General features: G+C 32.7%; 2 protein-coding genes across 2 annotated transcripts; both read left to right on the forward strand.

The window, feature by feature from the left end:
* The first annotated feature begins 3602 nt into the window (after positions 1 to 3602).
* Positions 3603 to 5498, forward strand: LOC107917383 (xyloglucan 6-xylosyltransferase 2). Its single transcript, XM_016846742.2, has one exon. It carries the CDS (start codon positions 3936 to 3938, stop codon positions 5313 to 5315), a length of 1380 nt encoding a protein of 459 aa, XP_016702231.2. The 5' UTR covers positions 3603 to 3935; the 3' UTR covers positions 5316 to 5498.
* Positions 5499 to 9961: 4463 nt separating this feature from the next.
* On the forward strand, positions 9962 to 11591 carry LOC107917392 (xyloglucan 6-xylosyltransferase 2). Its single transcript, XM_016846751.2, has one exon. The coding sequence runs from the start codon at positions 10082 to 10084 to the stop codon at positions 11459 to 11461; it is 1380 nt and encodes a 459-aa protein (XP_016702240.1). The 5' UTR covers positions 9962 to 10081; the 3' UTR covers positions 11462 to 11591.
* Positions 11592 to 13007: the final 1416 nt, after the last annotated feature.

Here is a 13007-nt window from a genome sequence, read left to right on the forward strand (position 1 = left end):
ATTACCTAAACACTCATGGGTTCAATCCTTGAAATACTCAGAGTGTTCCATTGTGACACTTATAAATATTACAACTGACCTATCACACTTGTAGCACACCGCTATATTCTAATTGTATTTGTTTTGATTCATAATCTCGGCACACGCACGCCGAGGTGCGGTCACCCATAGCCCCTTTTAACCCCAAAATCATTTCATATCACATATTATATATCCTTTAAGCTCATTAAGTCATTTATTCACACAACACTTTATTCATTCATTTTAAATTACATAAGCATATACATAATATTTTCATCTCACACATTCACATATTCACTTTTGTATAACATACTTGACATATCACATATATCACTTTGTTTGTGTCACCTTACTTATTCACTTTGAATTATATAACCACATGCACTACATCCTCACTTTATACATTAATTCACTTTCATATAACACTTTGCTTTCATAAAACACTTCACTTAAATATTTATTTCACTCTTTTAGCACACTTGGTAATTTTTTAACATTTTACAATTTAATCCCTAAATTCATGAAAATCCAATATTTACTTTTATAACACTTAGTATCACTTTTCACTCCATTTAAACCTTTAATCACAATATTTGTTTCACATATCAAAATTCACATTTTTGTACAATTTAGTCATCTCTATAGTAATTTCACTGTTCTACATCTATTCACTTATAAAAAATGACAAATAAATAACTTTTCACTTTTTATAATTTAATCCTTAGTTTCATAAAATTCACTAATCACTAAATTATCACTTTATCATTTCTTACATTACTAACATTACCTTTAATTACATATTCACTACTAAATTCAATAATCTTAATCATGTCTAATTTAATTATTTCATATTAAAATTTAAATACTCAAATAATCAAATTAAAATAAACTAACTTTAATTCATTTAAGTACTTACCTTTTTCTTCACTTGAAATTAATCATTCTCTTCGCTTTCTCTTCGCTTTCATCTTCATCTAAGTTGTTTCCATGATTGAAATACTTTCATATCACTCTAGGATATGAAATTAAGTTTGGTTTTAAGGAAAAAAACTCAAGAAAAATGCATGGGAGGTTTTCCTTTTCTTTCTTTCCCCCTTTTGTTTCTTTCCCTTCTGTTTTTGCTGCCCCAAGCGATTGCCGTTTAGCCTCCCAATTGTGTAGAAAATTTTACAATTTTCCCTTTTCTTTTCCAATTTAGTCCATTTATTCCATCATCGAATCAAATTTCAACAATTTTCAACCTCAATTTCCATAAATTTCCACAAACTTTCCACCTCATCAACTGTGGGATTTTAATGTCATCATTATGGCTCTAAATATCAATTAAATTTGGAAAACAACATTTAGGTCTCTCCTCTATGAAATGGGAAAATTCCATTTTAGTACCCATTCTTTTCCATTTTATTCAATTTGATCCCTATCTCAATTTTCCAACTCCACACTTCAATACATATCCATATCACATTCATAACAATATTTATTTGATTTCACCTCCTTTTCAGAAATGCTCAATTTGCACTTGTAGTCCTTCAACTTTAAAAAAAATACAATTTAGTCCTTAATAAATTTCATTATTCATACTTTCTCTCCAAATACTTAATTCACCTTTAAAATACTTATTCTTCTCAAAGGCTAAAGTTTTGGGGAATTACAATAATTTGGTCTAAAATTTCAAAATTCGCCTAGGATCTTAAATAACCTCTTTTTTGTTCAACAAGAATCTTAAATAACTTAAGAAAAGGTTGTGATAAGATTATATCCTATATTACGACATATGTTCAAGAATGTGAGATTATAAGATAACTGCCACTATAATTTCATTTAAAAATATAACATTGCAAGTCGTAATATAAGATTCAATGAAAACATTATATTATTATATAATTAATTATTTTCATCGTATCGTGTAACGTGATGTAAATTAAACCATTTTCAATAAATTTTTTGAAGGTGTTGTTTGTAAAATGTAATATAATAATTAAAATATGATTTTCTTTCCAATTATTGATATATCATGAATTAAAATTAAAGCGATAATAGTAAATAAAAGAAAAAGAAATTATGGCAGCAATCATATCGACTTTTCTCATACATCGAGGAGTAAATAATCCCAATATAATAATATTTCCAGAAAATAAAAACTAACATTATTTGAATAAAAAATTGGAGAACATGCAAGAATTCCAGATTTTGAGCAAATAATTAATTTTTCTAATTTTTTAATTTTATTTTAAAAAATAAAAGCGGCAATACAAATAGACATCATGTCAGTGCTAACATGCAAAATAATAATAACACCATGTGTCATGTTGTTAACTTGTTATTTGCTAAATATACCAACCCATTGGTTTTTTTTTTTGGGTTAATATAATTTTTTTCCTTAGTTTAACTATTTTTTTATTTACTTTAACTTTTATATCTGATACTTAGGTCCGTAAAAATATCATAAAATTTCCTGCACTATATTCTAGATATATTTTAATCATTTATTGAAAAATAAATAAAGTAAAATCGTCATTCTGTTAAAATTGCACCGTTAGATATTTATTTTGGTGTTTATATATAAGGTATAATAACAAATTTAGCTCTCAATATTTTTACATTTATTCAATTTAACTCTTACTCTTTTATTAAAAGTAAATTATAATTTTTTAAAACTAATGAGGCTAAAAGGTAAAAAAATAGTTTGTATTAAAAATAACAATACCAACCCATTAAATTTTAATGGTTATGAGATTTAAAAGAAAATTGACCCGTACTCTTTTATTAGGTTGAAATTGTTATTTTTAACTATTTTAATGTGTTCAAAATGTAAATAATTCAATATAATGAAAAACTGTAATTTTGACCCCTTTTAAAAAAATGTAAGAAAATTTTTCAACTTTTCTTCTCTTAAAATTTTTTAATTTTATATCAACCATATCACATAATTCTTGACCGCTCTCCATTACGTTTTTTCAACTTTCATTTTTTTTATATTAAAAAATAATCATCTATGTTAAAATGCTAAATATATAACCAATAAGATGGTAAAATATTGGATGGGGATGGAATATTATAAAATAATAAAGAAATTTTTATAAGGTATCGATAAATGAGAAATTGATAGTGATGTAAAAGGGAATGATTCACTTAAACAAACAGAGAGTTAAAAGGTACAAATAATTGAAGAAGAGGAAGACAAGGGACTTAAAGTTATTAAAAGAGTGAGAGATTTGACAATTGTTCATTGTATAACGTCACATCATCGACAATTATGGAATATGGTGAATGTGTGATCGGTCAAGTGACAAGACCATTATATGTGTGTTATCATACTTAGAGATGATGGTATTCTCGCTATAAGTGGATGGTCTAATTGCAGGTGATTTATTTGAGTAATGACTAGTTAGGACGTGAAAGGAAAATGATTGGAGATGTTGTTTAGATAGCTTATCGTGATACCATGTGTTGAAATTAAATTGAAGTATAATAAGAATAAAAGGGTAATCAATTGGTGATTATTCAAAGAAAAAGTGAAAACCATAATAGAGGAAGTGGGTGATATTAAGCTTAGCTTATTGGGTATGTTTAGGTGTCGGTCGACTTTATAAATTTAATTTATGATTCTCTACTAGCTTAAGCACATATATTTGAAACAGAAGTGAAAGTATATGAAATCCAACTAAAGAAATCTGGAAAAGACAAAAGCAACCCTCCCCTCCCCGACACATCGCATCGGTTCTCCACAGCTGTCTTCAACTCTCCCGGTCGGAAATTAAATCACTCCCACACTTAACGACGCCATTTTCATCAGAGAAATCTAAATATCTCCCCCCCCCCCAAATTCCTAGGGTTCTCTCTCAAATCCTTTCTTTCCAATTCCGTATTGTTAGGGATTTGAAGCTAGTCCGGATCGGGTAACGAACTGGAAGATGATAGACAATTGCTTGGGAGCTCAAAGATCTAGAAAGATCCAGAGAGCTCTCCGTCATTGCAAGGTCACCATCCTCTGCCTCGTCCTCACCCTCGTCGTCCTACGTGGCACTATCGGAGCCGGTAAATTCGGGACTCCAGGCCAGGACTTCGTCGAGATCCGGGACCACCTCTATTACCGGAAACAAGGCGAACCGCATCGCGTCCTCAAAGAAGTCCAAACGACGTCGTCAGATAACCACGACGGCGCCGACACCAACGCCGGCACCAATAACTACAACGAGTTCGACATCAATAAGATCTTAATCGACGAGGAACCAGACGTCCCGAAACGCGATCCCAACGCGCCCTATTCGCTCGGGCCCAGAATCTCCGATTGGGACGAGCAACGCTCTAGATGGCTGCAAGAAAACCCTAAGTACCCAAATTTCATCGGTCCAAACAAACCGAGGGTTCTCTTAGTCACTGGTTCATCTCCCAAACCTTGTGAGAACCCTGTCGGTGATCATTACTTATTGAAATCGATCAAGAACAAGATCGATTATTGTAGATTACACGGGATCGAGATATTTTACAACATGGCGCTGTTGGATGCTGAAATGGCAGGGTTTTGGGCGAAATTGCCGTTGATTCGAAAGCTTTTGCTCTCGCATCCGGAGGTGGAATTCTTGTGGTGGATGGATAGTGACGCCATGTTTACTGACATGGCATTTGAGGTTCCTTGGGAAAGGTATAAAGACTCCAACTTTGTTATGCACGGTTGGAATGAAATGGTTTACGATCAGAAGAATTGGATTGGGCTAAACACTGGGAGTTTTTTGTTGAGGAATGGGCAATGGGCACTTGACATTCTTGATGCTTGGGCTCCAATGGGTCCTAAAGGCAAGATTAGGGAAGAAGCAGGGAAGGTTTTGACCCGGGAGCTTAAGAATAGACCCGTTTTCGAAGCCGATGATCAGTCTGCAATGGTGTATTTGTTGGCTACTCAAAGGGAGAAGTGGGGTGATAAGGTTTACTTAGAGAATTCTTATTATTTGCACGGTTATTGGGGGATCTTGGTTGATAGATATGAGGAAATGATTGAGAATTATCACCCAGGTTTAGGGGATCATCGTTGGCCGTTGGTGACCCACTTTGTGGGGTGCAAACCTTGTGGTAAGTTTGGGGATTACTCGGTGGAGAGGTGCTTGAAGCAAATGGATAGAGCATTCAATTTTGGGGATAATCAGATTCTTCAGATTTATGGGTTCACTCACAAGTCATTGGCCAGTAGAAGGGTTAAGAGAGTACGAAACGAGACCAGTAATCCGCTTGAGGTGAAAGATGAGCTTGGACTGCTTCATCCGGCTTTTAAAGCCGTTAAGGTATCCTCTTCTTGAGGATATAGGCTTTGTATGATATCTTATGCTGCTAAATTATAGGTTACAGTATTCAAATGTTGTGTATGCAGTGGGAATTTTGTGCTTACGGTCTGGATAAATAGTATTCTTTTGTTCCTCGTCTTTAAATTATGAGTTCTTTATATGCTTTCCGAATGAAAACTTAGCTCATTGTTCTTTCCACAGCTATTCATTTTTTGTTGCTTATAAGCAAACTTGATTCTGTCAATGTTTTAACATGGTGATATATGTTACTGCATTTGTAATTCAATCATTAGTCTGCAATGTTTATCGATGTTGGGAGCTGGTATACTTTCATACTGCTAGGGTAAGCCAGTGAAACTAGGCCGCTGCAGGTACTCTGTTCTTTGAAACTTTAGCTGGATGAATATATAGTGGGGTTGAAACTTAATTGTTGTGGTTAATTGCTTGTTTACGTGGTTCAAAAGAAAGTGAGAAACATTTCACTGAATGAGGTAAGCATTGATGATCATTAGTCTCGTTCTCTGTTTCTTGTTTCTTTGATTCGTACTCTTTAGATCCCCATGGAGGAAAAGAGTCGAGTCTTGCTAGGAATAGGATGATAACGAGCTGCAGTTTCCTGCTTTTATCATTTTAATGGCTGATATTTATGTTGCTCCGATTCTTATTTTTCTTCAAATATCCGTGTCCAATGTTCTTGTCTGACACACATCCGTATATGAGCGCCGGATATGATCTTCTAACTACATGGAAGAACTTAAAATAGTTGGACATATGTTTGACACACTACTAAAAGCTGTCGATACTCATTTACTCCATAACTTAGTTCACTAGTATTGATAGAATCTGTTCAGCAATGGATTCATCTTTACAATTACTTTAAGTATCAATGTTTGACATCTATGTTCTATGCTTGTTGAAATATGAATATAGAGATATGGTCATTTAAACTTGTGTTAACCACGTGCCCATGTCCGAATTTATATTCGACACATGTTTTCAACTGCAATAGCTCTAGATGTCCTAAACAGGGTTATGAATTTCCGAGACACTTAACGATTAAATTGTAATTTTTTTTCTTAAATAATTAAAACAGAAGCTTACCTATAAATCCATAATTTACCCCTAAACCAGAACATGTCGGACCAGTCAACCTTCTATAATATGGATAGCACAAAATTTCAATATAATATAATAAAAATAGAAACAATAAAAATGGGATTGAACGACATTTTTTTTCTTAAAAAGGTAGGACTTTATTAACATTTTCTGGATTTTAAAAAAATGGTCTTAAGTAACACCTTATAATTAAATTTGGTAAGTGCACTGGGCCCGGACCTCTCATGACAAACTCGTGGTCTTCTCCCTCTTTGTGGATGGCGTGGGGTTACCAATTTTTGGAAATTAAACCAATAATGGAGCTATCCATTTTTCATTACGTTAATGACAAAAATAATTAATTAAAATTTATAAAAATTATAAACCAGTGCAATTGATTCAGTTATTGATTTTTTTTTTCAAGTTTTTCAGATTTTTATCTATTCACAAACAATTTAGTTTATAGTTAACTTCATGTCATCGATTAAATCGTTAAAACCATTGATTTATGGTTTAACCGATTTAATCAGTTGATCTAGTCTAATTCTAACATCTCTCGGAAGATCGATTTTTCTGGTGGCCATGCTTTTGGAGACTTGTTCCTTCTGATGGGACCTTTCGAGCTCTTTAAGTTCTGTTTTTATTACTTGAGCTTTTTTTACCATTGTTTCAGGTGAGGGCGTTCAGAGATGAATCATGAATTTTGGGGACTCAAAATATAATTTTAACAATTATACTAATTTGTAAATTCGTAAATTTGTAAAGGATTAAAAAATACATTTACCATTTTGGGGGGCAAGGCTACAACCTTCTCCTTTATCTATGCCTTGGTTTCAGGGTGTTGCAGTAAGTCCATCGCCAAAAAGAGTGAGGGTCTCAACCCAAACTCTTGTCCATCATGTTTTTGCTTTACCCTAATGCTTGTTCCTCTAGGTTATCGACATAAATCTCCCTCTATTTGCTTTCATGTTGATCTATGTGTAGAAGGGGGAGTTGCTCGTTGCCTTCGTGGCTTAGGATTAGGGTTTTTAGTATCTTTTAAGGTCATTTTTATAGTTTATATTCGAGATTTATGATTATTTTTTTATAATGTTGTTTCCAAGCATTTAACTTCCCAACATTTATTTGCTTTTTTCTTTTGGCTTTTATCTTTTATGGTATTCAACATTTATTTATTCATGTTCGTGTCTATAACCGAAAATAAATCTAGATAATTTTTTCAACAACATAATGATACATATACATATACATATACATACATATATTCATCACACTAAAGGGGAAAATAATTATAATTCTCACATTCACTTATTGCTATAAAAAAAATCTAAAATTGGTTAACTTGTGAATTGAACTAATAGTTGAACTGATTTTTATAATTTTTTTTATTTTAATAATTTATTTGCTTTGAATTGATCAGATTGGTTGTTCTGGGAATTAATTGGTCGGATTAGTTCGGAATTGATTCAACTAGTTTTTTAACTCGATTCAACTAGTTTTTTGACTCAATTCAACTAGCTTGTACTGTTTCATGCGTCAATCGGTTTTTTACCTATCACCATAGGGGTGTGCATAATTCGGGTAAAACCGAAAAAATTCGGTTAACCGACTGAATTCGGTTAATCGGTCGGTTAACCGAATTTTTTCGGTCGGGGGTCAGTTAATTTTTTTATGATTTTTCGGTTAACGGTTAATTCGATTCGAAATCGGTCAGTTAACCGAAAATTTTCAGTTAACCGAAAAAATTAATAAATAAAATTATCCAACTCAGCCCAAACTCAATTACCCAACCCAATAAAACTAAAACTAAAGTTTACCCAATTACCCAATTACCCAATTCAATAAAACTAAAACTAAAAGACAACCCAATGTACTAAAGTCTAAAACCCAATTTACTTTAATAATTTATAAATTTTTTTAAATTTTAAAAATAAAAAATAAAAAAATTCGGGTAATTCGGGTATTTTTCGGTAATTCGGCTAATTCGGGTAATTTTTAACCAAAAATAAAAAATACATAATTTTCGGTTAATTCGGTTAACCGACCTTATTAACCGAAAAAATTTCGGTTCGGTTAATTTTTTTTAAAAAAATTGGTTCGGTTAACGGTTAAAATTTTTAGAAGGTCGGTTAATTCAGTTATAGTAATTTCGGGTCGGTTAACCGAATGAACACCCCTATATCACCAGATTGATACCCCAACCGATTTTTGGTCCAATTGGTCGGTCTAGTCCAATTTAAATAATATTAAATTTTGACTTTTTTATATTTTTAAATTCATTTTTATTTTTTCATATTTTTATTTTTTTTAAAATTATAAATTCGTAGTTTTTTATTTAAAATATAAAAATACTTTTTAAAATTTCTATATACTTTTAAAGGGTAATGACCAAATTAATAAAAAAATATAAATATGAAGTTAAAAATGTTATTTTACATTTTACATCATTAACTTTAGTGGAAAAATTAGACGGAGGGTGCAAGATTTTTAAAGGGTAAACTACCTATTTAGTCACCGAGTTTACCTATATTATTATTTTGGTTACTCATTTCAAAATTTTGTTATTTTGGTCCTTATTATTAGATAAGTTGTCAATTTTAGTCACTTTACCATTAAAATGGGTTTCATCACCAAACATAATGCTGATGTGACTTGCTATAATAATAAAATTAGCCCTTAATGTTTACCCATTTAATTAATTTATTCTTGATTTTAAAAAAATTAACCATTAATATTTACACATTATATAAACCCATTCTACAAATTAAGAAAATATAAAATAAAATTTAAAAATAAATAAAAATTCAAATATTTTAAAATTAATAAAAATATACAAAATACTCAAAAAAAATTATAAAAAATATATTTAAAAATTGTTTTTGCTTCCCACCTTGTGGCTTTGATGGTTCCCGCAGCTGTCGCTTGTGCTGCCTTCTTCGTCAACTTCTCGCAAAATCACAAGTAAAAAGCGAAGATGCAAAATTTACGCAATAAAAAGAAATTAAAAAGAAAGAGGGAACCTTTCATGGAGCTGCCCAAGGTTACTGCCTCTTTTTTTTCTTTATAATTTTTTAGTATTTTATATATTTTTGAATTTTTATGTTAATTTTATAAATTTAAATTTAAATTTTCTTAATTTTTAGAATCATGACCAAATTGGAATATTGTGTAAATATTAAAGGTTAATTTTGTTATTTTTTTCAAAATAATGATCAAATTAATAAAATGGGTAAATATTAAGGGTTAATTTTGTTATTATACCAGGTCACTTCAGCATTCCGTTGGGTGATCAAATCTATTTTAACAATAGAGTGACTAAAATTGACAACTTACAAAATGGGAGTGACTGAAATAATAAACTTTTGAAATGGGTCACCAAAATAGGAACGCGGGTAAACTCTAGCGACTAAATAGGAAGTTTACCCATTTTTAAATAAAAAAAAGACTCAAAATTAAAATTATAAGGACTAAATTATAAATTTAATAAGAATAGAGGGACTTTAACATATTTAAACCAAAATAAATCACACTGACACATAACGCCATTTTTATCAGAGAAAAGAGTATCTAAAATCTCCCCAAATCTTCCAAATTTCATTTCCTAGGGTTCTCTCTCGATTCCCTATTTTCCAAATCGGTATTGTTAGGGATTTGACGCTAATCCGGATCGGGTAACGAGCCGGAAGATGATAGACAATTGCTTGGGAGCTCAAAGATCTAGAAAGATCCAGAGAACTCTCCGTCATTGCAAGGTCACCATCCTCTGCCTCGTCCTCACCCTCGTCGTCCTACGTGGCACTATCGGAGCCGGTAAATTCGGGACTCCAGGCCAGGACTTCGTCGAGATCCGGGACCACCTCTATTACCGGAAACAAGGCGAACCGCATCGCGTCCTCAAAGAAGTCCAAACGACGTCGTCAGATAACCACGACGGCGCCGACACCAACGCCGGCACCAATAACTACAACGAGTTCGACATCAATAAGATCTTAATCGACGAGGAACCAGACGTCCCGAAACGCGATCCCAACGCGCCCTATTCGCTCGGGCCCGGAATCTCCGATTGGGACGAGCAACGCTCTAGATGGCTGCAAGAAAACCCTAATTACCCAAATTTCATCGGTCCAAACAAACCGAGGGTTCTCTTAGTCACTGGTTCATCTCCCAAACCTTGTGAGAACCCTGTCGGTGATCATTACTTATTGAAATCGATCAAGAACAAGATCGATTATTGTAGATTACACGGGATCGAGATATTTTACAACATGGCGCTGTTGGATGCTGAAATGGCAGGGTTTTGGGCGAAATTGCCGTTGATTCGAAAGCTTTTGCTCTCGCATCCGGAGGTGGAATTCTTGTGGTGGATGGATAGTGACGCCATGTTTACTGACATGGCATTTGAGGTTCCTTGGGAAAGGTATAAAGACTCCAACTTTGTTATGCACGGTTGGAATGAAATGGTTTACGATCAGAAGAATTGGATTGGGCTAAACACTGGGAGTTTTTTGTTGAGGAATGGGCAATGGGCACTTGACATTCTTGATGCTTGGGCTCCAATGGGTCCTAAAGGCAAGATTAGGGAAGAAGCAGGGAAGGTTTTGACCCGGGAGCTTAAGAATAGACCCGTTTTCGAAGCCGATGATCAGTCTGCAATGGTGTATTTGTTGGCTACTCAAAGGGAGAAGTGGGGTGATAAGGTTTACTTAGAGAATTCTTATTATTTGCACGGTTATTGGGGGATCTTGGTTGATAGATATGAGGAAATGATTGAGAATTATCACCCAGGTTTAGGGGATCATCGTTGGCCGTTGGTGACCCACTTTGTGGGGTGCAAACCTTGTGGTAAGTTTGGGGATTACTCGGTGGAGAGGTGCTTGAAGCAAATGGATAGAGCATTCAATTTTGGGGATAATCAGATTCTTCAGATTTATGGGTTCACTCACAAGTCATTGGCCAGTAGAAGGGTTAAGAGAGTACGAAACGAGACCAGTAATCCGCTCGAGGTGAAAGATGAGCTTGGATTGCTTCATCCGGCTTTTAAAGCCGTTAAGGTATCCGCTTCTTGATGATATAGGCTTTGTATGAGATCTTATGCCTACTAAATGATAGGTTACAATATTCAAATGTTGTGTATGGAGAGGGAATTTTATGATTTAGGTCTCGATAAATAGCATTCTTTTGTTCATTGCCTTTAAATTATGAGTTGTTAATGCTTTCCGTAGGAGAACTTAGCTCATTGTTTTGTCTTCCGCTAGTCATTTTTTTTGGTAGCTTATAAGCAAAATCGATTCTGTCAATGTTTAAACACAGTGATACCTTATCGCTCGAATATGTTGCTGCATTTGTAATTCGATCGTTGGTGGTAGCTGGTTTACTTTCATACTGCTAGGGTAAGCCAGTGAAACTAGGTCGCTGCAGGTACCCCGTTCTTAGCAACTTTAGCTCGATGAATCTATAGTTGGGTTGGAACGATTATCATTAGTCTCGGACTATTTGCGACGAGGAGCTCTCGCTCTGTTGAACCCGCAGTACTAATCTAAACAAACTGTCTTTGTTTTATGACTTTTAGAGATTATTTGATAAAAATTGAAAGTTTTTTTCAAAACTATTTTTTAAATATTCAAATAAATAAAGATAATGAATGCATCTTATATAGTATTTTTCAAAAAATAGGTTTTTTATATAGTATTTTGAGTTATTTTCATTCCATTATAAAAAAATAGAATTTAATTATAAATTAAATAAAATATAAAATTAGGTTAGATTTGGATAATCATAAATTTTAATTCATTAAAAAAAAATCTATACATCATCGATTCGTATGGATTTTTAGTTTCTCAAAATTTTGCTTGCTCAGCCCGAATAAAATCAACTATTCTAAATTAAATGGGTTAAATCATAAATTAAATTGATTTTAAACAATTTTTCTCTGATATATATATATATGGTTGGGAAAATACGAGTTCAATTAAAAGTCCGAGAAAACTCCGGTCTATAGGAACCCAAGTCCGAAATAATTATATGATATTACTTAAAATAAAAATAAATGGTAAAGATTTATTTTATAAATATGTATTCAGAAGCACTTTAATTATTTTATATAATATAATTCTATTAAATATATATAATTTATGCTTTTCATAAGGTAAATCAGAATTGAATATTTATAAAGTAAAAGATTCAAAATCATTTGAATTTGATGAAGATCATCTTGTTCAACCTGAGCCCAAATCTTAAAAATTCTAAATCTAAGGGTGGGTTTAGATAGTTGGTGCATTTACTTATAGTTACTATAAAAACAACAGTGACGATGATATTAAATATTGTAGCGATCGTGTAATGTGTAATAAAAAATAAACTAAGCACACTGCACCATCCATTCAAACCCACACTAAGAAAATTTGAACTTAAACAAATTCTAGAAAAAAAAGGATCTAAACCTAAATTCATCCCATCTAAAAAAATCCGAATCTACAAGTTATTTGAACTGTTATTTTGGTTGGACCATATATTTTTACTTTGTAGTATTGATGTTTTTACCTTCCTTTATTCATAATTTGCCATTGCGTGCTGCAGTTACCAAACACAAAAAGGGTTGACCTCAGTCTCTTC

The sequence above is a fragment of the Gossypium hirsutum genome, chromosome D08, assembly GCF_007990345.1.
Source record: "Gossypium hirsutum isolate 1008001.06 chromosome D08, Gossypium_hirsutum_v2.1, whole genome shotgun sequence".
In the NCBI taxonomy this organism is placed as follows: Eukaryota; Viridiplantae; Streptophyta; class Magnoliopsida; order Malvales; family Malvaceae; genus Gossypium; species Gossypium hirsutum.

Bases quoted from the DNA above. Each gene is read 5' to 3' on its own strand.
- LOC107917383 (XM_016846742.2), top strand. From the start codon at position 3,936: ATGATAGACAATTGCTTGGGAGCTCAAAGATCTAGAAAGATCCAGAGA.
- LOC107917392 (XM_016846751.2), top strand. From the start codon at position 10,082: ATGATAGACAATTGCTTGGGAGCTCAAAGATCTAGAAAGATCCAGAGA.